General features: G+C 34.0%; 1 protein-coding gene and 1 non-coding gene across 2 annotated transcripts; one reads left to right on the forward strand and one right to left on the reverse strand.

Annotated features, from left to right (window-relative positions):
- Window positions 1-105: 105 nt before the first annotated feature.
- LOC106673734 (chymotrypsin-2-like) lies at window positions 106-25,575 on the reverse strand. The gene is made up of 7 exons (XM_014405945.2): window positions 25,383-25,575; window positions 25,245-25,308; window positions 13,932-14,085; window positions 13,666-13,835; window positions 4,165-4,251; window positions 3,951-4,096; window positions 106-378 (listed from the first exon to the last, which is right to left on the reverse strand). The coding sequence occupies exons 1-7, from the start codon at window positions 25,431-25,433 to the stop codon at window positions 214-216; spliced, it is 837 nt and encodes a 278-aa protein (XP_014261431.1). The 5' UTR covers window positions 25,434-25,575; the 3' UTR covers window positions 106-213.
- On the forward strand, window positions 5,092-5,164 carry Trnas-acu. Its single transcript has one exon. It is a non-coding gene; the product is annotated as a tRNA-Ser (tRNA).
- Window positions 25,576-27,753: the final 2,178 nt, after the last annotated feature.

The following is a 27,753-nucleotide window of genomic DNA, read 5'->3' on the forward strand; positions in this document are numbered from 1 at the left end:
GCATTGTGCTTTTAAAAAGCAATTTTCTAAAAAAAGTTTGTTTTGAATAAAATTAATAGAATTTATATCCCTCCCATGTTTTTGTCATGTATACAAACAATTAAATTGTCATTTTATATATATATTTTTATAAATACATTTTTTTATGTATAATTTTGTTAGTTTTCTTTTGAACGATGCGACGCGAATAAAATGTTTGAGGTCAGAAAGTTGCTACTTAATGCCAGTCATCAAATTGATCCATTTTAAGTATGCTCCGACTCTGGTGTACACGCTCGGGCTTCCGCTTTCACATAGTGTGACCCCAAAAGAAACGATTCCAACTTGCGTATAGGCTCCATTCTGCTCCATCACGACAAGAGGTCCTCCACTATCACCCTGAGAAAATTAATAAAATAATGTAAATCAATAAAAACACGTTTAAAATTTTTTTGCTTTCCAGTCAAGTCTGTCGAGTATGAAATTCTCTTTATATTGTACTATTACTGGTAATATATAAGAACTTTTGTGTGAAATGTGGATACTTCTTGACTCACACTGCACCCAAAATATGGACTATTGAATGGATGTATTTTAATTGACTCGTGCAACCTTTAAAGTTTTCATTATCACAAACTGAAACTGTGCTTTTTATTAAAAAAAAAAATAAATAAATAATACAAATGGGTAAACATTTTTTAGTTCTTCGTCAATAGAAATTATGCATGATCTTTTAATGGTAAAATTTAACTATTTATTGCACATTTAGTACCCAAAAGTGGACTGAATCGAGGGGTTCACCAATTTCAATTCAGTCAAGGAGTTTTTTTGATAGGATTCAAGTTGAAAAATGGCAAAAAGGAGAGAAAATTCAAAAGGAGAGGTTGAGATGGGAAGTTGGTGTCCGAGTGGATCGAGGTCACGATAGCTCAAGTAGTAGAGCAGCGGCATATCTAGCCGAAGGTCGTGGGTTCGAATCCCGCTCGTGACACTGGCTTTTTTATCTCAACTTAAAACCTTAATTAATTGAATGTTATTAATTGTTCAAGCGGACCACGAAATTAGTGAATTTAATGATTTAAAATGAAGTATACTTCACTAAAAGCTCTCCGTGGCCATTTCATTTGTCGTTGAGAATCCACAATCCGATTACACTACATTCGAAAAATGGCAAAAAGGAGAGAAAATTCAAAAGGAGAGGTTGAGATGGGAAGTTGGTGTCCAAGTGGATCGAGGTCATGATAGCTCAAGTGGTAGAGCAGCGGCGTATCTAGCCGAATGTCGTGGGTTCGAATCCCGCTCGTGCCATTGACTTTTTTATCTCAACTAAAAACCTTAATTAATGTAATATATTAATTGGTCAAGCGGACCACGAAATTAGTGAATTTAATGATTTAAAATTAAGTGTACTTCACTAAAGCTCTCCGTGGCCATTTCATTTGTCGTCAAGAATCCAATCCGATTACACGACATTTGAAAAATGGCAAAAAACGGAAAATTCAAAAGGTGAGGTTGAGATGGGAAGTTGGTGTCCGAGTGGATCGAGGCCATGATAGCTCAAGTGGTAGAGCAGCGGCGTATCTAGCCAAAGATCGTGGGTTTGAATCCTGCTCGTGCCATTAACTTTTTTATCTCAACTAAAAACCTTAATTAATTGTAATATATTAATTGGTAAAGCGCACCACGAAATTAGTGAAATTAGACGACAAAGTTTAGTATGAAGGCTTATCGAAACCTGTCCACGTACGATCTGGTGTACTGCAGGCTTTCATTCTGGTCCGATCTTATTTCTTTTATTTTTTAATGACATCGCTTCTGCTTTCATTAATTCTTCATTTTCATTGTTAACAGACGATTTGAAAATATATTTCCCCCTGTGGAATGATTGTATTCTCTTACAAAATGACGAGTCGCTTTTGGCTTTGGTGTAAGCATAATAATTTGAAAATAAATGTAAGATTTTGCAGTTCAGCAAGAAAAAAATAATTCACAATTACAACCAACTCGTTTATAGTATCGAAGGTTATCACATTGACGAGGTGATATTTTTTCTCGGATCTGGGGGTTATTTTTAATAAGAATTGTGATTTTCGGGACCATATCCATGCCATTAGATATAAATCATTTAAAAATTTAGGATTCAAAATCAGGCAAACTGCTGACTTTAAGAGCCCTTTTGTAATAAAATTACTCTATCAATCTCTGGTGCGCAGTCACCTAGAGTATGCCAGTGTTGTTTGGTCGCCGAGTTCTTTAAATGGGTCTTACATGATAGAAAGTGTACAGAGAAAGGCTACGAAATACCTGTATTACAAATTATGCAATCACAGGAACTACTGTCTTTGCTCCTATGAAGCCAGACTTGCTCTAGTAGGCCTAGATTCTCTGGAGGATAGAAGAGTTTTGGCTTCCGTTGTGTTTCTGTGGAAGATCCTAAAAAATTTTATTGACTCCCCGGAGATATTATCTTGTATTGGCTTTAGGGTTCCCCAGCATCAACTACGGACCCATGAGTTGTTTGGTATTTCATGGCACAGGATCAAATACGGATTACAGTCTTCAATCTCCACAGCTGTGCATTACTTAAAAAATTCTCTATCAGTGCGGACCCCTTCTCCTCGTCCCTTCAGATCTTTTAAAAAAATATTGAATATGCTTTAAAATGCAATTGAGGGTTTATTTATTACTTTTGTTGTGCTATTTATTAATCTATTTATAATATTGATTTTTTGTTAAAAGGTAAGCGCTTCTTTGCTGTATTTTTATATCTTTTTTTAGTAGTTTATATTATAATGATTGTTTTTTATGTTGCTTGACTACTATGCTTAAGTACCTGACCTGTTTGGACTGTAAATAAATAAAATAAAATTTGTGATAACTTTCTAGGTGGTGATGATGATAATGGGATGTATAGGTAGATCAGAAGTATAAATGATAAAAAGGATGGGACTAAGAATGCTCCCTCGCTGGATGATGGCTTGTCCAAGAACTTATTGCCGCATCTCGCTCTGAAGCAGCAGTTAATTAAATAAGATTGTAGAATTAGGTGAGGAGTGAGTCGAAGCATTTAAGTTCGTAAAGCCCATAATAAAAATCAATAGGCACATTAAAATGAAAGTATAAAATGGGCTGCATGCCTAGTTTTCAGAAGTAGATGCAGGTTTAATTAACATTTATAAATAATAGGAAATGAAGGAAAATATCTTTGAAGTCAATAAAACAAGATGAAATTAAAACAATGTCACAATATGTTTTCCTTTTTAAAAATCAGAGTATAGGTCAGCAAAGCACTGACTTCTGTTAGAGATCATAAAAGGTTTCTCTTCCAGGCCAGAATTAACTTAATGAAAGTGATGAACTTTTATTGAAAGTCAAATTCCTTTAGGTAACTGACCTACCACTAAAAATGGTAAAGTACTGAAAATTGACTGCACATGGAAATACCATCTATGCCTTCATAACATTTTGCAAATATGTTTACAATTCACTAGTTTTAGTGGTCCGCTTGACCAATTAATATATTTCAATTAATTAAGGTTTCTAGTTGAGATAAAAAGTCAATGGCACGAGCGGGATTCAAACCCACGACCTTCTGCTAGATACATCGCTTCTCTACCACTTGAGTTATCGTGACATCGATCCACTCGGACACTAACTTCCCATCTCAACCAAACTTCATTTGTCGCTGAGAATCAAATAGATTACACGACATTTGAAAAATGGAAAAAAGGAGGGAAAATTCATAAGGTGGGGTTGAGATGGGAAGTTAGTGTCCGAGTGGATCGAGATCATGATAGCTCAAGTGGTAGAGCAGCAGCGTATCTAACTGAAGACCGTGGGTTTGAATCCCACTCATGACACTGACTTTTTAATCTCAACAAAAACCTTAATTAATTGAAATATGTTTACAATAACCGCATTTTTCCCTCAGAAAACCAGAATCATCTCCCCATAAAATAAGTTTTTCTTACATTACAGCTAGCGGTTCCGACATATTTTGTGCATATTTGACTACTGTCAACAGGAATGCCTAATGAATTCCAGTAGTACATGCATTTATATAGAGGGAGTAGTTCCATTTTAGCGTACTGCAAGACTTTGGCTGCCTTTTTTGAACCTGAAATTACAAAAAAAATTTTTTTTTCATTTAGATTATTCTAATTAAACACCTTTGGTAAAACTTACTGTCGCTGGTTCGTCCCCATCCTGTTAGATAGCCATCAACGTTCTCAACATAGTTTGAAGTTGGTAATTGAACTGGGCTGACATAGACTACAAATAAATAAATATTTTACTAAATTATAAAATCTTTTATAATTTTTGTACAATGATTGGTAAAATAATAAGTAAAATATTTAGATTTTTTTAAAGACTATACTTTAAATTTCTTTCTTGCTTGGTCTTAGTAGTCCACTGTTTATTCCTTGTTCAAGGAAATTAAGTCCAAGTGGTATCACAGCTTTGAAAGCCTCGATATGTGCAGGGTTTTACATAAACATCCCTTACATTAATTTTCTTTCTTTATTCTTTCCTCCACTTTACATAAAAGGTCAAAAACATATGTTTCGATGGTATTCCACCTTCATTACCAGCTAATAAATACAGTCGCAACAAACTTCTGTAAGCAGCTGAAGGGCTCATGCTTCACTTTCAAAAAGCTATGTGCCTTTTTCTCTGGCTTCTCTTAGCAGAGTTGGCACATTTCTGTCAGCTTTGCCCGTATACTTTAGATGATAGATGTTAGGTTTTTGATCTTGAGTTTACACATTAGACTTAAAAATAGACACATGGGAGGACGAAATGAAAAAGTCATGGTAGCTGAAGTGGTAGAGCGGCGGCGTATTGAGCCGAAAGTCGTGGGTTTGAATCCCACCTGTGACACAAATTTTTCATTTCGAAAAAAATTGTGTATAATTAATTGAGTATTTATATATTTAATAGAAACTGATAAAATTTAGTATTAATTTAGAATCACACCTGTGAATCGTACACAGTCCCGCTAATCTAGTACAATCGTTAATAAAAAGTGTTTCTATATGAAGCCGCGATCTGCTTATAATTAGAATAAAATCGGGCAGTTGAAATGAGAAGTTTGTGGCATGGGCGATCGAAGTCACGGTAGCTCAAGTGGTAGAGCCGCGGCGTACTGAGCCGAAAGTCGTGGGTTCGAATCCCGCCTGTGACACAAATTTTTCATTTCGAAATTGTGTATAAATAATTGAGTATTTATATATTTAATAGAAGCTGATAAAATTTAGTACTTTTGAGAATATTGTGCTGACTTCTCCTTAGATCTGATAATTACTTTGAATCTAAAAATTCTATTGGCACTTTTGAAACTCAACTTTTATAGTTCTGTATTCTAGTGTAGACAATTTCATGATTTTTATCTTTTGTTCTTTTGTGTCTTTTTGTTGATATCTAGCTTATCTAGACCAAATTTATTTAAATAAATGAGTTTTTAATATAATATAATTTAATAATTGTACTGTAGGTCTCGTATAAATTTTACAGATGCGAAAGATTTCAAAATTTGGGCAGTACAATTATTGCAGGCAGCAGAAACTCATCATAAAGAAGAATGTTTAAGAAAAGTGCAATCTTCTACTTCTACTAGGAATCGGATTTTGATCTTGAAAACAACAATTACTTGTACAAGGAAGACAACTGGAATTTGATCAAGGTTGTTTTTCACGCGAGAGGTCAATTATTACATTTAAACTTTAAGCCTTGGTTGGAGGAAAGAGACCAAGCATGTCATCTGTAAACTAAAAACGGTCGAAGATTCGTTTCATTTTTTGGCATTTTGTCCAACATTGGAAAACATTAGATTAATTTGGTTCCACAGATGTCGTTTGACTTTCCGTGAGTATGTAGACCTTTTAAATGGGAAAGATTGGTTTAGTTTGTATAGATATATTTTAGATGCACTGAATTGCAGAGATAATTTTATGTTAAGTTATAATTTTTATGTTAATTTAAGTGTAAATATGTAAGGGTCAACTGGCAGACGACTAGTTATGCCATTACAAGTATTATTTTGTAAACAAAAGTAATATTTTGTTATCTTTTCTAAATATACTTTTATTTAAAAAAACTGAATTTTTAATTCTATTTGTTAATAGAAAATTATAAAGTGGACACGAAAAGATATGTAAATTCTGTAAAAGTTTCACTCATGGGAGACGGAATACCAAGGGTGAATATTTTTTTCTCTTATTTTATATACACTTGTGTATTTGTATTTACAAGAAACTATAATAAACACATCGGTATCTTTTTAGTTATGATTATTTATAAAAAAAGTAAATTGTTTAAAAAATAAACAACAAAATTGTCAAATCTTTTTGTAATTGTAGTGCTTAATTTTAGTGGGTTGAGAAAGGACGGTTGAAATGGCAGCAGCGCACAATGGGACGAAAGGCACAAAATCTCTGACATGGGCCAAAAAATTTTTTCTATTCCAAACCCCTACCTATTTGCACCCTCTACAACCTCTTAGGTATAAGAAAAAGCAACAATTTTCCTGGATACAAAGTAGCATCGTTGTATATATGAAAACAAGTATTAGAAATTGACAAGTGAGAGTTAAACATTTGTGAAATTATATTTCTTTCAACTTTAACTTTTTCTTAATTTTTTAATGATGTTACCTGTTTTTCCATACTAATGAGGTATTGAAACTGAATAAAAAACCTTAGGTCTAATAAAATACTGGGTGTATTAGATTGACACTTGATATTTAGTAACTTTGAGCATGTTTGTGTGCATTTAAAAAAAAGCTCCAAATTGCTCCAAAAAACTGCCTTCACAGGCTTCTAACTTATGTATTTAATGAAAGAAATATGTAGGAATTATATCCCTGTTCCCATTTTGTCCACAAAACATATTGGAACAAGTGGTTTTTTTTTAAAACAGTTTTTATATTAAGAAGAAGAAGAAGAAGAAGAAAAATAACTTTATTCTGGGACTGGTGTCCCCTAAGAATAATTTACATGAGATAAAATAAAGGAAGTACCTTCTATGAAGTTACAAATTAAAAAAAAAAGATAGAAATCTTTGCACAATGTATGCCAGTAAGGCAGGCCAGGAGAGAAAATTAAGAGAATATTAAACAAAAATAATAAATGTTATCGTGAGGTCTCTGCTTGGAGGGAGAGGAGGTGATTATAAAGATGGGATTTAAAAGAGGAAAAGGAGGCAGCGTGGCGAATAGAAAGGGGAAGGGAGTTCCAGAGTTTAGGGGCTCGGATCAGAAAGGATCTTTCGAAGGTATGGGTTGTATGTTGCGGAAGGATAAGGTCGATTAGGGATGAGCAGGTCTTACGAGTGAGATGTGAGGAGTTGAATTGGAGGGATTGGATGATGTAAGGAGGACGACGAGTGTGGATGGACTGGAAAAGAAAGCAACCTAGGAAATACTGTGCACGGAAGGAGGGGAAGAGCCAGGAAAGTTGGGAATACAACCCCGACACCAGGGATCCCCGTGGGGTACCGTACACAAATCTTACACAACATTTCATAATACGCTTCAAACGCGCGTTCTCCCTCTCCGAGAGACCACCGTATGCCAAACAGCTATAATCAAAGAAGGGAAGGATAAGGGAAGATACAAGAAGTTTGCGGGTGGAGAAAGGTAAGAGAAGCCAGGACCGACGGAACAGGCTGAGGGAGGCGATGGAATGGCGGGAAATGTGGGAATGCCAGGAAAGGTTTTGGTCAGACTACTCCTAGGTTTTTAACCGAGGAGCAGAAGGGGATGGGATGGTTATTTAGCATGAGAGGTGGGATGCTGGGGAGGGAATTGAGGAGTTGCCTGAACCCGATAATTATGGCGGTGGATTTGGACGGATTGAGGACTAGGGAATTTTTATGGGCCCATTCGTTGATGGAGTTTAGGTCTTTTTGGATCTTGAGAATGGCCGAGTGAAGATCGGAAGGGTGGAAGGATATGTATATTTGGGAGTCATCGGCATATAGGTGATAGTTACAGGACTGGATGGAATCGGGCAGATCACTTTTATAAATGGAAAAAAGGATAGGAGAGATGCTAGACCCCTGGGGCACCCCAGATTTTAGAGGGAGATGATCCCACTATATTGCGGGATTAAGTAACATAGCATTATTGTCATTCTCGTTGCATTCTCGGTACTAACGTTTTGTGACAATGTTTGAGACTAACGGTGATTTGTTTAATTTTTACAAAATCCTACGGATCCAAAAAATTATCTACTTCTTAAAGAAGAAATTTTTAGGAATATTTCAAATGAGACGGTTTCTTCAAATAATATTGTTTTATTAGAAGAAAAACTAAAAGTTGAACGTTGAAGATCATTTGCCCGAAGATGAAGATGAAGATGACACTTCTATGGATTGTGATACCTGAATCGCTATTGCTAGGAGAGACCAGCACTGATTAAATTAATTAATAGTTAAATTAATTCAACACCATTGTAATTTTCTTTTGTATTTATTCTTTGTTTATTTTGATAGATTTTTTTATTCGATTAATTTATTACCATCCAATTTTTTGTAAATAATAAAATTTTAAATCAAATGTTCTTATGTGCCTAGTTGTTTTCGCACGGCTCCAATCACCAAAATGACTTCACTAATCGATTCTACAATAAAAAACAAAGAGAAAACGTTCCACAATGAAATATTTATGGAGGAATGTCAGGGTAAAAATGCCATGTCAGGAAAATCGCACTATTCGTTCCACTGTGCGGCGTTTTTTGTGAAAATATGCTTATATTTTTGAGCAAAAAGGAAAACGGACCGGCCAAACCTAAGCTCAAACGTGTTGATTGGCAGGGGGGGTCGAACATCCGAATTCGTTTAAGCACCGCACGCTGGATTCGGAAAGTCGCGGAAATAGTCAAGTGGAACAATTAAGAATAATCGGTCCGTTTCCACCCCTTTCTAATCTATTGCCTCCTGCATTTTAATACGGTTTCGGAAAATTGAATCCAGGGCGTGAACAAGGCCGAGGGTTAAAATTAGACTGCCCTCTCTGCTTTCCACCTACGAGCTCAACCCTAATCCACGGCCAAGGATTATTAAAACATTATATCATTTTTACACACTCATACTTTACTTCCGCATCGGCCACCCCATTTGAATCCCGTTCCAGTTTTTTCCTGGAGTCACCGAAATTTACACTTAACTCTACAACCGATATAAAATTGCGTTATTACCGTTTAATTGCTATTCATTCCTCCCTTAAACTTCTTACATTATAAGCAGAGTGAAAAATTTAAGGAAAGATTTTCAAATTGTGTATAAGGACTAAATTGGGAATTCCTGACATGTCCTTTACAGTATTTACACAACTACTTGTAATGAAGACTAAATGGCGTGAAATAGCGGACAAAGAAGATGAGGAACTTTCTAACTGCCATTATGAGTTTAACTCTCTTATGATCCTAAAAGTACAGTCTATTTATTTTTATTTTTCGCTTCTTAAATGTTATTTCAGTTATTCTCCTGGAAACCAATTATGTATACAGTAATCCATTAACATTCGCGGTTTTGACATTTCCGATTTTTTCACGTATGAAAAAATGTGGAAAAATTTGACATTTGCAGGAGGTCCGATTTCTTTATTCGCGGGGAAAACAGTTGTTTAAACAAGTTTATTTTCGTGTGGAAACTTTTAAGGCTTATTACACTAAACACAATTTCAAGCGAATTTTAAATGCTATTGAGTGCAATTCAGATGAAACAGTAACAAGTAGAAATGATGAATGGTGGAGTGAATGCGGTGTCCGATCCTTTTAAAAAGGTGTGGTGATTAGTGACCGTTAATCGACATTTATTTAGAAATCGTGAGATGCGGTCTGGTGTGATGTAGGTTTCAGAAAAGCATTTTCTTTAACGTGCCAACGTTTCGATCTTTATTGAGATCATCTTCAGGGTTCAAAGTGTTTGTTTTCTGAAACTAACACTTTGAGCTCTGAAGGTGATCTCAATAAAGATCGAAACGTTGGCACGATAAAGAAAACGTTTTTCTAAAACCTACATCACACCAGACAGCATCTCACGATTTCTGAATAATCTTTTAAAAAGATAGTTCCTACTCACAGTAAGTTGTTTTCAAAACAGAGAATTTTTTTTTTTGACAGCGGGTTTTTTTTTTGACAGCGGGTTTTTTTTTATTTGACAGCGGGTTTTTTTTGACAACGGGGTTTTTTTGGCAGCGGGTTTTTTTTGACAGCGGGGTTTTTTTTGACAGCGGTTTTTTTAATTTGACAGCGGGTTTTTTTTGACAGCGGGTTTTTTTTTGACAGCGGGTTTTTTTATTTGACAGCGGGTTTTTTTTGTCAGCGGGTTTTTTTTGACAGCGGGTTTTTTTATTTGACAGCGGGTTTTTTATGACAGCGGGTTTTTTTTTTGACAGCGGGTTTTTTTATTTGACAGCGGGTTTTTTTTATTTGACAGCGGGTTTTTTTTGACAGCGGGGTTTTTTTTTGACAGCGGGTTTTTTTTTACTGACAGCGGGTTTTTTTTTTATTGACAGCGGTTTTTTTTTGACAGCGGGTTTTTTTTGACAGCGGGGTTTTTTTTTACTGAACGGTTTTTTTTATTGACAGCGGGTTTTTTTTTTATTGACAGCGGTTTTTTTTAATAATCATTCATTTTTCCCCGCTAAACGCAGAAACAGGCTTACATAATACAAAATGATTACAATATTAAGGTTGTAGAAGGTTATAAAGCCCAGTGTCTTTCGCACTTCTAACGCAAATGTAAAAAGAGTCAGGTTGCAATCTGCACATACGTAAATATTTGGTCAAATAAACTAGTTTTTCTTCATCTGTTTTCAAAAGATCCGGATTTCGAGCTTTTAGCTCATCATCAGGTTGAAGGAGTTGTACAACCACGTCTCTCGACATGAATTGCAAAAGATAGATAAAAGACACAAATAAGATAAAAGACACTTTTGCAATCGTGTCGAGAGACGTGGTTGTACAACTCCTTCAACCTGATGATGAGCTAAAAGCTCGAAATCCGGATCGTTGAAAACAACTTACTTTGAGTAGGAACTATCATTTTAAAAGGACAGGAACAAGTTGATGTAAGAAATTTAATATTGCCGATTGCATTGTAAATATCGATGCATCTTGGCAGGAAATGAAGTCTAGTTCGCTGGAGAAAGAGGTCACAGGTGGTCGAAAAGAACGCTGTTCCACTGGTTCAAAATGAGGAAAAAGAAATCGTCCGGCTAGCGCATCAGATCGGTGAAGGATTTGACGATATGAGACAAGACGAAATTAACGAATTGCTAGAATTCTCACGAAAAAAATGTTTTTGGATGAAGACCTGTTGTGAAAAAAAGAAGAGGAAACTAATCTGAGGAAGTTGAATACGAAAATGAGAGCCGGGAAGACACGAGTTTTTTGGCAGGCGTTGATTTAATTTTTTCTTTCATTTAATATTTTTTATGCAGGCCAAAGCTTATCTTGAAAACGTCTCAGGGAAATTTTAACTTTAAGGGACCAACTTATCCAAAAAGCATTGGATTTCGACCCATCTTTAAATCGAAATTTTAAGTTTAAAAGGAATTTCAAATAATTAACATTTATGAAAGGTAGGTTGAGATAAAAAAGTCAGCGTCACGAGCGGGATTCGAACCCACGACCTTCGTCTAAATACGTCGCTGCTCTACCATTTGCGCTATCTTGACTTCGAAGAATGGCAATAAAAATGGCAAAAAGGAGAGAAAATTCGAGAGGTGGGGTTGAGATGGGAAGTTAGTGTCCGAGCGGATCGAAGTCATGAAGCTCAAGTCGTTTAACTTTTTCTTTCATTTAATATTTTTTATGCAGGCCAAAGCTTATCTTGAAAACATCTCAGGGAAATTTTAACCTTGAGGGACCAACTTATCCAAAAAGCATTGGATTTCGACCCATCTTTACAACGAAATTTTAAGTTTAAAAGGAATTTCAAATAATTAACATTTACGAAAGGTATTGGTTGAGATAAAAAAGTCAGCGTCACGAGCGGGATTCGAACCCACGATCTTCGTGACTTCGAAGAATGGCAATGAAAAAGGAGGGAAAATTCGAGAGGTGAGGTTAGGATGGGAAGTTAGTGTCCGTGCGGATCGAAGTTACGATAGCTTAAGTGATATAGCAGCGGCGTATTTAGCTGAAGGTCGTGGGTTCGAATCCCGCTCGTGACGCTGACTTTTTTATCTCAACCATACCTTTCATAAATGTTAATTATTTGAAAAAAGTTAATTGGTCAATCGGACCACGAACTGTAATGGATTTATAAGGAATGTCGAATCCGCTTCAAATCCTTATGTGGAAATTCTAAAATAAATTAATTAACACGAAGTATTTCTTTCCTTCCACATCAAAAAATACAAAAAATGAAAACATGTACAAACACTGTTATGTCTTCTATTACGTTTATTTTGAATAAATATATTTCGAGTTTTGAATTGTACCTCAATTTTTGGCATGATAGAACGTAACCTCCTCTCAGCCCTCTCAGCATAGGAAAATCATCAACATTCGCGGGTTTAATATTCACGGCAGTTTTCCGGAACCAAACAGCTGCGAAGAGTTAAAGGGATTACTGTATTTGGTATGCAGATGACTTTAGACCGAGCATGGAGCTGGAATCGATAGAAAGAAACCAAAGCTTAGAAATCCGCAGTTTTCCAAACGGAAAAGTCTATTACCAACAAAAGATTAACCATTTACTCGAACAGCCAAGCGGAACTGAACTTTAGCGAAGTCTAGAACCGTTTGGGATATCATAAAGACCCCAAAAATTACCCTTTGGGTACCAGGGCATATAGTATGGGACAATGAGAAGGCCGTTCGTTTGCAGATTTGAAACTTTTTTCTTTTTGTTATTGACAAAATGAAACAATGACAGCAATTGAAAAATTTGCTGTTGAACATTATCAGGTCATTTGTGGCCGATGGAAAAGTGAACGAAACATATGAAAATAAAACTCTTGACTGCAGTATTAGCTGATTACAAAACTACGGACCCATTGATAACTGCTGGAAAAACAGGACCCAAGGTTTAGGTGAAAGTAAACAGCAAGAAACAAAGGTTAGGCGTCTAATGGCACATGGAATTAAAGACAATAAAGAGCAATTAGTCCATTTTCACCTTTAGAATAGAATAAACTCAAAAGAACAAACACCGGGTACGGACTTGTACCAAGTTGGTGACAATGCTGGAGTGACAGCGACGATAGGCGGACCCAAGGTGATCAATTTCGATTCCACTGCTGTCAACACCATCTACTCGCGGCCTTGACTTTATTAGAGCTTTATTTCTCTCCGGATGAAAGAAACTTATTGCCAATTTATCAAACTTCTTTGTTATTCTTCTAGTCAAAGAATTTCACGGATTTTCGATGAAGGTTGAAAACATTGAATGGAAACAAATCAGCGAGTCAATTTTTTTCGTGACGGTGTCTTTCTCTCTCGTGAAAATTAATAAATCTGCTTTTACTATGTTATTTTTTGAGTTTTAAAGAAAATTAAAAGTTGGAGGGAAAAACGCTGTTTTTTGTTGCAATGTTAAATTTAGTTGTGATGATAGGGCGAAATCAGCCGTACAACATTGTATGTAGAAACAGAAATGTTTGAATATTCATTGGACAAATCAGATAGCTTTCAAGAATATTTTTAGGGCGTTAAATAAAAACAACAATCTTACCGCTGAGTTGTACAGGCCTGTTCAAGAAAATCAAAGCGATGTCGTTCTTGACATCAACAGGGTCGTAATCAGGATGGGCGACGACGTCGTTCTTTGTCACGAACCGCGACTCAGTACCGTCGAGGGGCGAAGTCGTCACAGAACCGAATGTGAGAAGCAGGAAACTAACGCTGGAAGTAGAAAAAGCAAAATGGAATATACATGTTTCACTTTAAAATTATTAAAAAAAAAAAAAAAAAAAAAATAGCATGAAAATAAATACAGACTTCTCGACGCAGTGAGCGGCAGTGAGGACGTGACTGTCGGAAATGACAGAACCACCGCAAAAGAATTGCTTCCCTTTATTCATAACTCTCATAAGCACTTGGTAAGGAAATTGGCCCCTCACTGCATTAGAACCTCCTATCACCCTTATCTGACCTGAAATACAATAATAATACATATTAATAGTTTTATACACATATTTCAGCTGCCCCATATGGGGTAAGAAGTAAAATTGTTGTGGTTAATTTCGGGTATTTTCTCACTTATTTCGAGGTTTACGAGCTTAATTATTGCCCCAATCAACTACGGTGAATCGTATTTAAGTAGACAAATACAAATATGACGAGTGCATAAATATTGTAATTGTTCTTTTTATATACCCTGATTTTTTTGGCTTACGAGCTTTTATTGCACGAATTGACTCAGAAAGGCTGAATCTTTAAGAAAAACGTAAAAATAACGATGATAAAAAATAATAGGACTTTTCGTGTTTTTTTTTGTTTTCTCACTTATTTCGTGGTTTACGTACTTGATTATGCACCAATCAACTCAGGAGAGTAGAATTTAAGTACACAAACACAAATTTGATGAGTACAGAAATATTGGATTTTTCGTTTTTATTTTCCCTGACTTTTTTGGTTTACGAGCTTTTTTGCTCGAATTGGCTTAGGAGGGCCGAATCTGTAAGGAAAAAATACGATGAAAAAAAAAGGATTTTTCGTTTTTTCCTCACTTTTTCGAGGTTTACGAGGTTTTTTGCACGAATTGTCTCAGGAGGGTCGAATTTAAGTTGACAAATACAAACATTACGAGTACATAAATGTTGGATTTTTGTTTTTATATTCCCTGATTTTTTTGGCTTACGAGCTTTTATTGCACGAATTGACTCAGAAAGGCCGGATCTTTAAGAAAAACGTAAAAATAACGATGATAAAAAATAATAGGACTTTTCGTGTTTTTTTTTGTTTTTTCACATATTTCGTGGTTTTCGAACTTAATTATGCACCAATCAACTCGGGAGGGTAGAATTTAAGGAGCCAAACACAAATTTGGTGAGTACAGAAATGTTGGATTTTTTGTTTTATTTTCCCTATTTTTTTTGGTTTTCGAGCTTTTTTGCACGAATTGACTTAGAAAGGCCGAATCTTTAAGAAAAACATAAAAATAACGGTGATAAAAAATAATAGGACTTTTCGTGTTTTTTTCGTTTTCTCACTTATTTCGTGGTTTTCTAACTTAATTATGCACCAATCAACTCAGGAGGGTAGAATTTAAGGAGCCAAACACAAATTTGATGAGTACAGAAATATTGGATTTTTGTTTTATTTTCCCTAATTTTTTGTGGTTTAGGAGCTTTTTTGCGCGATTTGATCGAGGAGAGCCGAATCTGTAATGAAGAGGAAAAATACGAGGATAAAAAATAATACGACATTTCGTGTTTTGTTTTTGTTTTCTCACTTATTTCGTAGTTTACGAGCTTAATTATGCACCAATCAAGTCCGGTGAATCGTATTTAAGTAGACAAATACAAATATGATGAGCACAGAAATATTGAATTTTTTGTTTTTATTTTCTCTGATTTGTTAGCTTACGAGCTTTTTTTTACACGATTTGACCCCGGAGGGCCGAATCTGTAAGGAAGAGGTAAAAATAAGATGATACAAAATAATAAGAGTTTTCGTGTTTTTTCCTCACTTATTTCGTTGTTTACGAGCTTAATTATGCAACAATCGACTCAGGAGGGCCGAATTTAAGGAACAAACACAAATTTGATGAGTACAGAAATATTGGATTTTGGTTTTTATTTTCCCTAATTTTTTTGGTTTAGAAGCTTTTTTGCACGATTTGATCAAGGAGAGCCGAATCAGTAAGGATGAGGAAAAATACGATGATAAAAAATAATATGAGTTTTCGTGTTTTGTTTTTGTTTTCTCACTTATTTCGTAGTTTACGAGCTTAATTATGCACCAATTAACTGAAAAGGGCCGAATTAAGGTGAAAAATACAAATATGGCGAGTACAGAAATAATGGATTTTTGTTTTTATTTTCCCTTATTTTTTGGTTTACGAGCTTTTTCTGCATGAATTTTGTTTTTATTTTCTCTGATTTTTTTGGCTTACGAGCTTTTTTTTTACACGATTTGACCCAGGAGGGCCGAGTCGGTAAGGACAACGAAAAATACGATGATAAAAAATAATAGTTTTTTTTGTTTTCTCACTTATTTCGTAGTTTACGAGCTAAATTATGCACCAATCAACTCAGGAAGGTCGAATTTAAGGAAACAAACACGAATTGATGAGTACAGAAATATTAGATTTTTGTTTTTATTTTCTCTGATTTTTTGGTTTACGAGCTTTTTTGCGCGAATTGACTCAAGAGGGTCGAAAGACGATTTCATTTTTTGTTGTTATTTTTTCGGATTGTAATATTTACACGCTTTCTTGCACTGATCGATGAAGAAGGGCCAAATCTATAAGGAACGAGTAAAAATACGATGATAGTAAATAGGAGTTTTTCGCGTTTTTTTGTTTTTTGCTTTTTTAGTTTAATTTGAGATTGACGGGATTAATTCTTGTGCCAATCGCCTCAGGAGAGTTAAATATATAAGAAAGAAGTTAAAAATACTACAATAAGAAAATAGGAGCTTTTGATGTTTTATTTTTTCTTTTCCTCACTTATTTTGAGATTTGAGAGCTTAATTATTTAACCTAACAACTCAGGAGGGCCAAATTTTCGGAGACAAATACAAATATAACCAATATAGAAATATTGAATTTTTATTTGAATATTGGTTTTAGAAATATTCAAGAAATAGAAATGTTGTTTTTATTTTGTGATTTTAAGATTTACGAGCTTAATTCTGGCACCAATTGATCTCCGGAGGGCCGAATATATAAGAAAGGAGTGAAAATACGATGTTAAAAAAGGGGGTTTTTCGGTTTTTTTCTCCCTTATTTTGAGGTTTACGAGCTTAAACAATTTTTACCCGCCACATTCGCACGGCTTAACAAACGCATTTCACGAAATAGATTACATCCTAGGGAGTTGGTTCTTTTAATGTTTCATTTATTTTGATTGAAAACGATTTTTCTTTACCCTCTTTTTTATCACCGTATAAAAGCAATTGGGAGGATGAAGAGAAAGGGAAAAAAAGAAAGGCAGTATTTTAAGGTTCGTATGAAGTCTATACAGGCTCCAGGGGGGAGGGCCGTGGAAGGAAGAAATGGGGTGAATGCCGAAGTAATTGGAACCTCCACAAGCTCCAATGAAGGGCTTGAAAGAAATTCTATTCCAAAATGGTTGTTTTCCCTTGTCGGACTTCCTTTTGTATCAAGGCTAATCCATTTCTGATCTAATTTGCCTTCGTTAAGAAAGAAAAAACATAATCCTTCCGAATCTGTTCGGTCGAATAAAATATTTAAAGGAAACTGAATTTCACGCTAGATTGTTTTTTTCCCCGGATAACTTTAGCCAAAAAGCTTTATATCCAATTCAAAAATCTGTTCTAAATTATATTCCATTCATATAATATTTTATCAGTGAGATAATTCAGAAATCAAAGTTAACTAAACAAAAATAACTTAATGGTGGCTAAATTTTATTTTAAATATTGGGAATATCGTAATATTAATAACCATTTTCAATTAATTGAGATTTTGATTGAGATAAAAAAGTCAGTGTCATAAGCGGGATTCGAACCCACGACTTTCGGCTTAGTGTCCGAGTGGATGGAAGTCACGATAGCTCAAGTGGTAGAGCAGCGGCGTATCAAGCCGAAGATCGTGGGTTCGAATCCCGCTTGTGTCACTGACTTTTTTTATCTCAATCAAAATCTTAATTAATTGAAAAGAATTTATTTGGTCAAGCGGACCACAAAACCCAACAAATTAAAAAAACCTTTACAAAGGCAAATATATAAGAAATTTATAACAGTTAAATAAACATTATTCGGCAAAAGAACATGAAAGTAGTCTATTAGTGCAATAATCTGTCTAGTCACTATTTTTCTTTCCTGCTGAGTAAAAGTCAAGTTTTTCGGCAAAAGAATTTTTCTTAAATCATTTACTCTATAAAACAAACTTTATTGCTTTTTAGTCTAGTTTAAAATTTTTATCTTTTTTTGGAAAAAAATTATACCGGGGTACCTCAAGCCCAGTTCAACTTCAAAATTTCCAACATCTAGAAACGACCCAAGTAAATACCCTTTGTCCTCTAGAGCAGAGAAGATGGTAACGACAATTCTGAAAGTTTTTTCATTTGAGAAGAAAGAAACAGTGGATAGGAATTAATTTTAATGTAATACTTCTCAAACTTATAGTTAAGAAAAACATATTTAGGAACATTTTATTAGGTTTCGTGGTCCGCTTGACCAAATAAATTCTTTTCAATATTAAAGTTTTTGGTTGAGATAAAAAAGTCAGTGTCACGAGCGGGATTCGAACCCACGACCTTCGGCTAAATACGCCGCTGCTCTACCACTTGAGCTGATTACACATTTGAAAAATGGCAAAAAGGCGGAAAAATTCAAAAGGTGGGGTTGAGATGGGAAGTGTCAAGCCGAAGGTCGTGAGTTCGAATCCCGCTTGTGACACTGAGTATTTTATCTCAACCAAAAACCTTAATTAATTTTTAGGAACATCGAAAGCCGGGCAAAATGAAGAAACTGCTATAGTAGCCAAATCTAAGGTTGCATTCATTTTTTATTTCATAAATTTGAATTTCATTCATAAATCACCGAAAAAAACCCGATGAAGGTCGCTTAGTATCTATGTCTAAGGTTATTTCGTTTTTCGGGAAAATAATTTTGCATATTGAGAAATGGATCCGATGAAGTATAAACCCGATTTTCGGTAAAGTGGGACAACAAAAGTTAAATTGCCAGGACAAAATAAGTTAACATAGGAAACTTTCCATTGAACTGGGTATCTTCGCTATCTCGCGATAGGATTATTTTTCGATTGAGCCTCCCCATCGATCTCATAGTTTACAAAAAATCTAAAAAAATCTATCATTTACTTTGTTACTTTTTTTTTAATAATTAGCATTTTAGTATTTTTAGTGGTTAAGGTTTTACAAAAATAAATTTTATTATAAAAGTTCAATGTTTAACCGATTTGATTAAAGTCAAATTAAAATAAATCTTTTATAAATTATTCGCGAAAGAATTTTTTACAATAAACTTAATTGGATTGATTTTGTGATATATGAAGAGCTTTAAAAGATATTTCGGGATATCATTTTGTTTAATCCATTTTCCCTGAATGAATTGAATCAGAGATCCCCCTTTCAACATCCCGAACAAAAATAATAAATTCCCGGCCATTAAAGTTTTATAAGTCAAAATCAATTTTAAAGGCTTCCGAAGTGCGACCAGAAATCTAAATCAACAATTACATAGATAGATGTAAGTACATTAATCATTTTTTTAAATAATTTTAAAATTATAAAGTTTTTCAATTAATTAAGGTTTTTAGTTGAGATAAAGTCAGTGTCAGGAGTGGGGTTCAAAAGGTGCGGTTGGGGAAGTTAGTGTCCGAGTGGAGGTCACGATAGCTCAAGTGGTAGAACGGCGTATCTAGCCGAAGGTCGTGCGTTAGAATCCCGCTGACACTGCCTTTTTTTTATCTCAACCAAAAAAAAATTAATTGGTCAAGTTGACCACGAACACTAGTGATTTATAAAGTTTGTGCCGTGTCTTCATAATAAATATGAAATCTAAATATAGATGTATGCTTGCGTTGCATTCTTTCCATGATTTGGCATCTGGGCAACATTTCGTTGTAAATCATAAAAGTAACAGGTACTACGTGCATTGTAAACTTTCTGAACGCCAAGAGTGACACGGTAACACTTCTATATATTTTGTTTCTCCCCGAAAATATATCGCATATTGTACGTGCATATCTTATTCAACTAAAAAAAAAGTTTTTGTTATTTATTTGGGCTTGTCATGACGATGATATGTGTATCGAAGTCGAGGATTAGAAGATTTCCTCAAGATATTTAAACTGATAAAATAATGGTTTCTCGACTATATTTCAAAAGTATTAAATATATATGATAAAAGTTATAATTTATTAATATACTTAAATTCACTAGTTTCGTGGTCCGCTTGACCAATTAATATCTTAGAATTAATTAAGGTTTTCAGATGAGATAAAAAAGTCAATGGCACGAGCGGGATTCGAACCCACGATCTTCGGCTAGATACGCCGCTGCTCTACCACTTGAGCTATCTTGACCTCGATCCGCTCGGACATTAACTTCCCATCTCAAAAAAAAAAATTCAAAATTCAAAAGGTGCGGTTGAGATGGGAAGCTGGTGTCCGAGTGGATCGAGGTCACGATAGCTCAAGTGGTAGAGCAGCGGCGTATCTAGCCGAAGATCGTGGGTTCGAATCCCGCTCGTACCATTGACTTTTTTATCTCAACTGAGAACCTTAATTAATTGTAAAATATACTTAAATTAAACACACTTCTTGTTCATTTTTCCCACAATTAATCTACGTAATTTATCCCCATACGAGACGTTTTTACGATATGCAATGCAAGTATGAGTTCCAAAATTTCAATCACTTTTTTGAGATTAGTCAAAAACTTCAAGTGCCAACAAAACGATTTTTATTTTTGTTTTATTTGGCGGACATTGTTTCTTTTAAATTTGTATTTATGGACCGAAATTTACCCGAGGTTGAATCACGCTTTATTGAGAGCGTCCTGTTGTCATTACATTTGGGAAAATTTCGCGAAGTTTGGAAACGGGTAAAAATTCATTTACTATCAATCAAAATTATAAATAAATAAATTGATTCTTGATAGAAGAACTTAGCAAATATTTCGCTTTTGAAATAATAGTCAGAAATAGGTTTTTAGGAATACCTTAAGAACAGTGGCTCCAAATTAAAAATGGTTTGCCCAGATGCATTCAGCGTGAAAAAAATGTATGTTGATGACTATCTTGCCATTTGAAATAATTAGGCTTCTATTGGTAACCTAATATCCTAGAAAGATAGATAAAAACTTTTTGGCTCAGATGAAAATGGGGATTCGGTGGCTGCAACGGTTTAGGCGTTGGTACTGTAAGGTAAAAATCCGTTTAGACATTGGCACAGTGCTTGTCAGTAAGGAAAAGGTCCCGTGTTCGAATCTAGCAGGCTGAATTCGAACCCGAGATACAAACTGACTTTTTTTTTTTCAAAACCACTGCTAAGGGTTGATATGACCTCAGTTGTTGTGAACCATCGTAAAAAAGCTTTACGTGGGTTTTTCGAAAAAATCCGTTGTATCTTGATTGTCTCTGGCCATTACAGTCTGTACTGCCCCTATTTTGCCTGTTTGAATTCATCATCACTTCACCATCTTCAGTCTGTCAGTTATTTTGTCAGTCCAGCCTTTTTTATATACTTGTAAAATATAAAAGGGTGAAAAAGGTACGCTGGATCTTGTTTCCGTTGGTGTTTTCTGAAGAATAATAAGAAATCTAATTGTGCCAAGTTCTACCCCACTGTACACTTCTTATCGTCCGACCGGATAAGAATAGAATTATTGACACAGTGGTGTGTTATGACTTATGAAGAAAGATTAAAAACAACTGAGCGATAGCTTCTATTCTTTATATATATATATTTAGAAATCGTGAGATGCGGTCTGGTGTGATGTAGGTTTTAGAAAAATATTTTCTTTATCGTGCCAACGTTTCAATCTTTATTGAGATCATCTTCAGGGCCTGAGATTTACAAACATTGTTTAAAATGAACAAAAACATGTAGGATGTGGTAAAAAGTGAATGTATACAATACAAAATATATTTTTTATATTCAATCAAAGTATTTCTACTCACTCAAAGTGTTTGTTTTCTGTGCAATTGTGCCATTCTTGTGTCGTGTCGAGAGTGCCAGTGAGATTTTGCTATTTTGTGTTTATATACGTTGGATTTTGAAGGGGTTTCTATATAATCCTGAAAGGATAATCTGGCCGAACCATTACCTACACTTTTTTCCCTTCGTCGGCTCTTTTCACCTCAAAGAAGCAGACGCCTTATTCAAAAATGTCTTTTCTACCGACATCCTTCCCCACCTCTTCATAATCCAACGTATATAAACACAAAATAGCAAAATCTCACTGGCATTGTCGACACGACACGCAAGAATGCACAATTACACAGAAGACAAGCACTTTGAGTGAGTAGAAATACTTTGATTGAATATATAAAAAATATATTTTGCATTGTATAAATTCACTTTTCCACATCCAAAATGTAATTGTTATATGTACACAATGTTTGTAAATCCCAGGCCCTGAAGATGATCTCAATAAAGATCGAAACGTTGGCACGATAAAGAAAATGTTTTTCTGAAATCTACATCACACCAGACCACATCTCACGATTTCTCAATAATCATATGTAAATTAATTAAATAATACTTTTTCTATCTTCAAGACAAAATATTTCATACAATTTACTAGTTCGAAACCTTCAGTCGTAAAACGCTAATTATTTTATGATTAAAATAACATTTTTACATCGCGTGACTCGTTTATGCAAAAAGCATAAAATTAAGTGTACAAAATATGATCGTTTTCATTCAGTTAATTTTTCCTCTTTTAGTATTTTGTTACTAAATGTCTGCAAAACATACTACATAAACATAATAAATATCGATTAACGGTCACTAATCACCATTTATATTTATATATATATATATATTTATTTATTTTTTAAATTTATATATGCTTTTTATTTCTACGAATAAGGTTAAACCTAATAGTAAATCTACTTCTAATAGAAAACAAACAGAGTGGAAAAGTCTTACTGGTAAAGGAAAAAAAATCGGATATAATAAAGTCATATAATATATAAAGGAAATTGAGTGAATGAATTGGAGGGGTCAGAAATTGAATTCCATAATTAGGTCTAATCTATATTTCCAGGCGTGGCGGACGTACTGCGTGAGCGCCCGTNTCGAGGTCACGATAGCTCAGGTGGTAGAGCAGCGGCGTATCTAGCCGAAGATCGTGGGTTCGAAACCCGCTCGTGCCATTAGCTGTTTTTCATCTCAACTAAAAACCTTAATTAATTGTAATGTATTAATTTGTCAAGCGGACCACGAAATTAGTGAATTTAAATTATAAACTTATGTGGCAGCTGTAATAACATCAACATTTTAACATGACAATCTTTGTACTCAATTGAGGAAAAAGAGAGAAAAAAATTAATATTCCAGTTTAATATTTTTACACTTGTTTTGATATAAAATTTTTATAAATACTTAAAATATTTTTTTAATTTTTTTGTAAACATACTTATTTTGTTACAATGTTGAATTTCAACTGGTAATTTTGAAAACACTTGCACTTTTAATTGCAAATGGATTATTAAATATTGTGGTTCTATGTTTTTTAATTTATAATTGCTTAGTTTTATATCTAGTGTTTATATTATGTACAACAGATCTATATTTTAGTTTTTTATATATGATGTAGGTTTTTCATTTTTAACACATTGAAGAAGATACATTATAATCAATTAAATCATTAATTTTTAAAAACGAGTTGAAAATGTTTATCATAAATTATATCATCATATTTTAAGTTAAGTATATATATCATACACATATTTACTTGTAATTTATTGATTTGCATACAATGTAAGTCACACATTGCATTCCGTATTCCATATTTAATATACGGGAATACTAGAGATTGTGCTAAACGGTTTTTGATAATAACATTCGCAAAACCTACTAATTTTTTAATCTATAAATTGTAGTGTACAGTGTAAAATGTAGTGTAGTGTCTTAGTTTCCAACCAATTCCAAATTTGTTCGTTCCAGTTTAAATTTTTATTCAAATAAAGATCTAAGCCTTTTACAGTTTCTTCATAATCCAGTTCAACGTTCTCTTTTTTTATCTTTCGGATGTTTTGTACATTTACTTTTTCCATTAATTTATTATGTCCAATTATTATTGTTTTACATTTTTTGAGATTAATTTTGTACGCATGCGTGGTAATTAGTGACCGTTAATCGATGATTATTCAGAAATCGTGAGATGCGGTCTGGTGTGACGTAGGTATCAGAAAAACATTTTCTTTATCTTGCCAACGTTTCGATCTTTATTGAGATCATCTTCAGGGCCTGGGATTTACAAACATTGTTTACATTTAACAATACATATAAGATGTGAAAAAAAGTGAATTTATTAATTTTTCCACATCCTATATGTATTTGTTAAATGTAAACAATGTTTGTAAATCCCAGGCCCTGAAGATGATCTCAATTAAGATCGAAACGTTGGCACGATAAAGAACAATTCTGAAACCTACATCTCACCAGACCACATCTCACGATTCCTGAATAATTTTTTACGCATGTTTATTACTCTAATCTATTAATTTACATAAATCGTGATTCATTATATCGTTTTATCATTAAGTTTATCAATTTTTGAGTCATTTATTACATTTAGATCGTCTGCATAAAGGCAAAGTTTACAGTTTTCAAATGCATTATTAATACAATTAATATAAATTGAAAAGATCAGTGAAGATAGAGTAGAGCCTTGTGGCACACCATGATCTGTTCGTAGATTCTCTGACATCTTATCTTCACCCGTTTTAATCTTTTGATATCCATTTGTTAAGTCTATTTTGAAGCTATTCTATTGAGTGAGAGGGAGAGAGAGAGAGAGAGAGAGAGAGAGAGAGAGAGAGAGAGAGTGTGTGATGTTGTTAGACGGATTCCTTTCTGACCGGTTAGAGTGAGATTAATAGAAACAGACTGAGTGGCGTAAGAAACAAAGATTGAGTGATAACAAGAGAGGGAGATTGAGCAGAGTTAGTGTAATAGAAAGAGATGGAGTGAAAAATAATACAAATATTGAGGGAAAGTAAGAGGCATAGATGGAGTGGAGTGAGAGAAAGCAAGGTTCATCGAGTGACAGATGGAGATACAGAGCGAGAGAAATATGGATAGTGAGAGAGAGGGAGACAAGAGAAAAAAATAATATAAGTTAGCTTTTAATAAGAACAATTTATACAATAGATGTACTGAGGCATTGATAATAAAACTGAATTATTTACAGATTTATTAAACAACGACCGCATTTAAAAATTAAATTTTCAAAATATGATGTTTCGATGACCTCACTACTAAACGATTCTTTTTTTCAGGAAAAAGCTAAAGGCAATTTGGTCTCCTAGTTTTGTCACTTGACCATGAAGATTTTACTTATCTTTTACATGAAACACACTTTTGATAATGGTTTTGATTATTTAGCGAACGGAAAACAATAACGATAGCGTAAATTGACTTACCTGGTGCGAAAATATTGGCGAAATACTTTTTAACACTCGACAGGCTAAGCTCGGAGGAACTCATCTGAAAAATTTGTCGACATTTAACCAGTGGAACTTTTCACGGGGGGCGCTCGTTAATTTTTTCTAACGACTTACACCGGCGCTGGCGACGAGAAACAGGCAAACCGGGCCCCAAAAGTTTGCCATTTTTTGATGAATGTGGGCACCGTGCGTTTTCGTCCTTTTTTTATAATTGTCGAGATAAGGCGAGCCAACACAATTTCGCCCCTTTATCTCGGCCTTTATACTCCCGTTTTCTCCGCTCTCCTGGGTTATTAAGACCAGGTAATAAAGCTTTTTGTCTTTAATACCCCACGGTATTATTACGCTATCTATAATGACAGTGAGTCATCCTTGTTTATCCCTGAAGAAATTCTTTAAAAATCATGAGATATTAAAGATAGGTTTGAGCTACAAAGCTTTAGTGTATACATCACAATTTTTCAATTCACTCTTTCAAAAAGAAACTGTATAGAAACCTCATTACCTTTTTTCTTCGAACAAACAAAAACTGCAAGCGGAAATGTTGTTAACATCACACAATTACAAAAAGACTCCATTCTGTCGATGGTTGGCTGAGTTCATTTATTTACTGACCATCTCGAAAATTATTATTAAGTATATACATACGTATAACGGTAATGATAAATCCGAGAGATGTGTGGATAAACATATAGACAAACAGATCGAAATAGATCGACCGACAAAGCAAACAGAGAGAATGAATGATTGGGTGTGCGTGTGTGTGTGTGTGTGTGTGAGAGAGAGATGATGATGACGATGAACGTTTTATTTATCAATCACACAAGATTTGGTCTCAAGGACCATTCTTACATCCAATGTGAAGTACAATTGTTTCTATGTTTAACTTACTTCTAATTTATTATACATTAATTACATCGAATAACTTTATTTTTGTGGTCAATATGTTACATCTATTAGTTTTAAATTGAACTTTTACTTAAATTTGCTCATGGAAATAGATATCCTAATTTACATAATAATTGAGCAGTTAAAAAGCAAATTATCAATTAAATAAAATAAGTGAACAAAATAATTTTCAATACAATGCAGTAAAAATAATGCAAAATATATTTTTTATATATTCAATCAATGTATTTCTACTCACTCAAAGTGTTTGTCTTCTGTGTAATTGTGCCATTCTTGCGTGTCGTGTCGAGATATATTTTGCATTGTATAAATTCACTTTTCCACATCCAAAATGTAATTTTAATATGAAAACAATAGTAATTCAGATATCGTGAGATGCGGTCGGGTGTGATGTAGGTTTCAGAAAAACATTTTCTTTATCGTGCCAACGTTTCGATCTTTTATTGAGGTCATCTTCAGGGCCTGGGATTTACAAACATTGTTTACATATGTGTAGAGATTAGTGACCGTTAATCGATAGTAATTCAGATATCGTGAGATGCGGTCGGGTGTGATGTAGGTTTCAGAAAAACATTTTCTTTATCGTGCCAACGTTTCGATCTTTTATTGAGCCCTGAAGATGATCTCAATAAAAGATCGAAACGTTGGCACGATAAAGAAATTGTTTTTCTGAAACCTACATCACACCCGACCGCATCTCACGATATCTGAATTACTATCGATTAACGGTCACTAATCTCTACACATATGTAAACAATGTTTGTAAATCCCAGGCCCTGAAGATGACCTCAATAAAGATCGAAACATTGGCACGATAAAGAAAATGTTTTTCTGAAACCTATCACACCAGACCGCATCTCACGATTTCTGAATAATTATCGAATAACGGTCACTAATCGCCACACATTTTCCTATAATAAATAGTCAAATATTAAACATTTTTATAATACTTTGTTTTTCATAGTCGCATTTTTTCTAAAACAAACTTTTTTCAAAAAGCATAAAATTATGTATACAAAATATGACCGTTTGAATTCAGCTAATTTTTCCTGTTTGGTATTTTGTTACTAAATACCTGCAAAACATACTACATAAAACATATAAGACTGTATTAACTACTATACATAATTGTTCACTCCATATATATTAATTATTTATAAAAAATAAATTCTACTTTTGTTTTGAGAAGATTAATGGAGACTTTTCTAAATGACATATTTGAATTTAGTATTATCAGTTATGGTTATTTCAAGGGCTGTTGTATTTTTCATTATTTTTAAATTTAGGAGCTGCTATCGGAAGGGAGAATGCAATGTAAAATATCCCAATCGATTTTCCTTAATTAGGGGCAAACATGACGACCTTTTTCTAATAATATATAGTTAAATATTAAACGTTTTTATAATATTTTATTTTTCATACTCGCATTTTTATTCTAAAACAAAATTACTCAATTAAAGCACTCAATTAAATACCAAATCTGTGCAATGTTGTCGGTTTACAGTAATAACGTCTAAATGAGCTTTTCGATGTTATGTGCATATTTTTCAAATAAGGTAAATCGTATTTAGAAGAT

This window comes from Cimex lectularius, unplaced genomic scaffold (assembly GCF_000648675.2).
Source record: "Cimex lectularius strain Harlan isolate CLEC.00 unplaced genomic scaffold, Clec_2.1 scaffold12, whole genome shotgun sequence".
In the NCBI taxonomy this organism is placed as follows: domain Eukaryota; kingdom Metazoa; phylum Arthropoda; class Insecta; order Hemiptera; family Cimicidae; genus Cimex; species Cimex lectularius.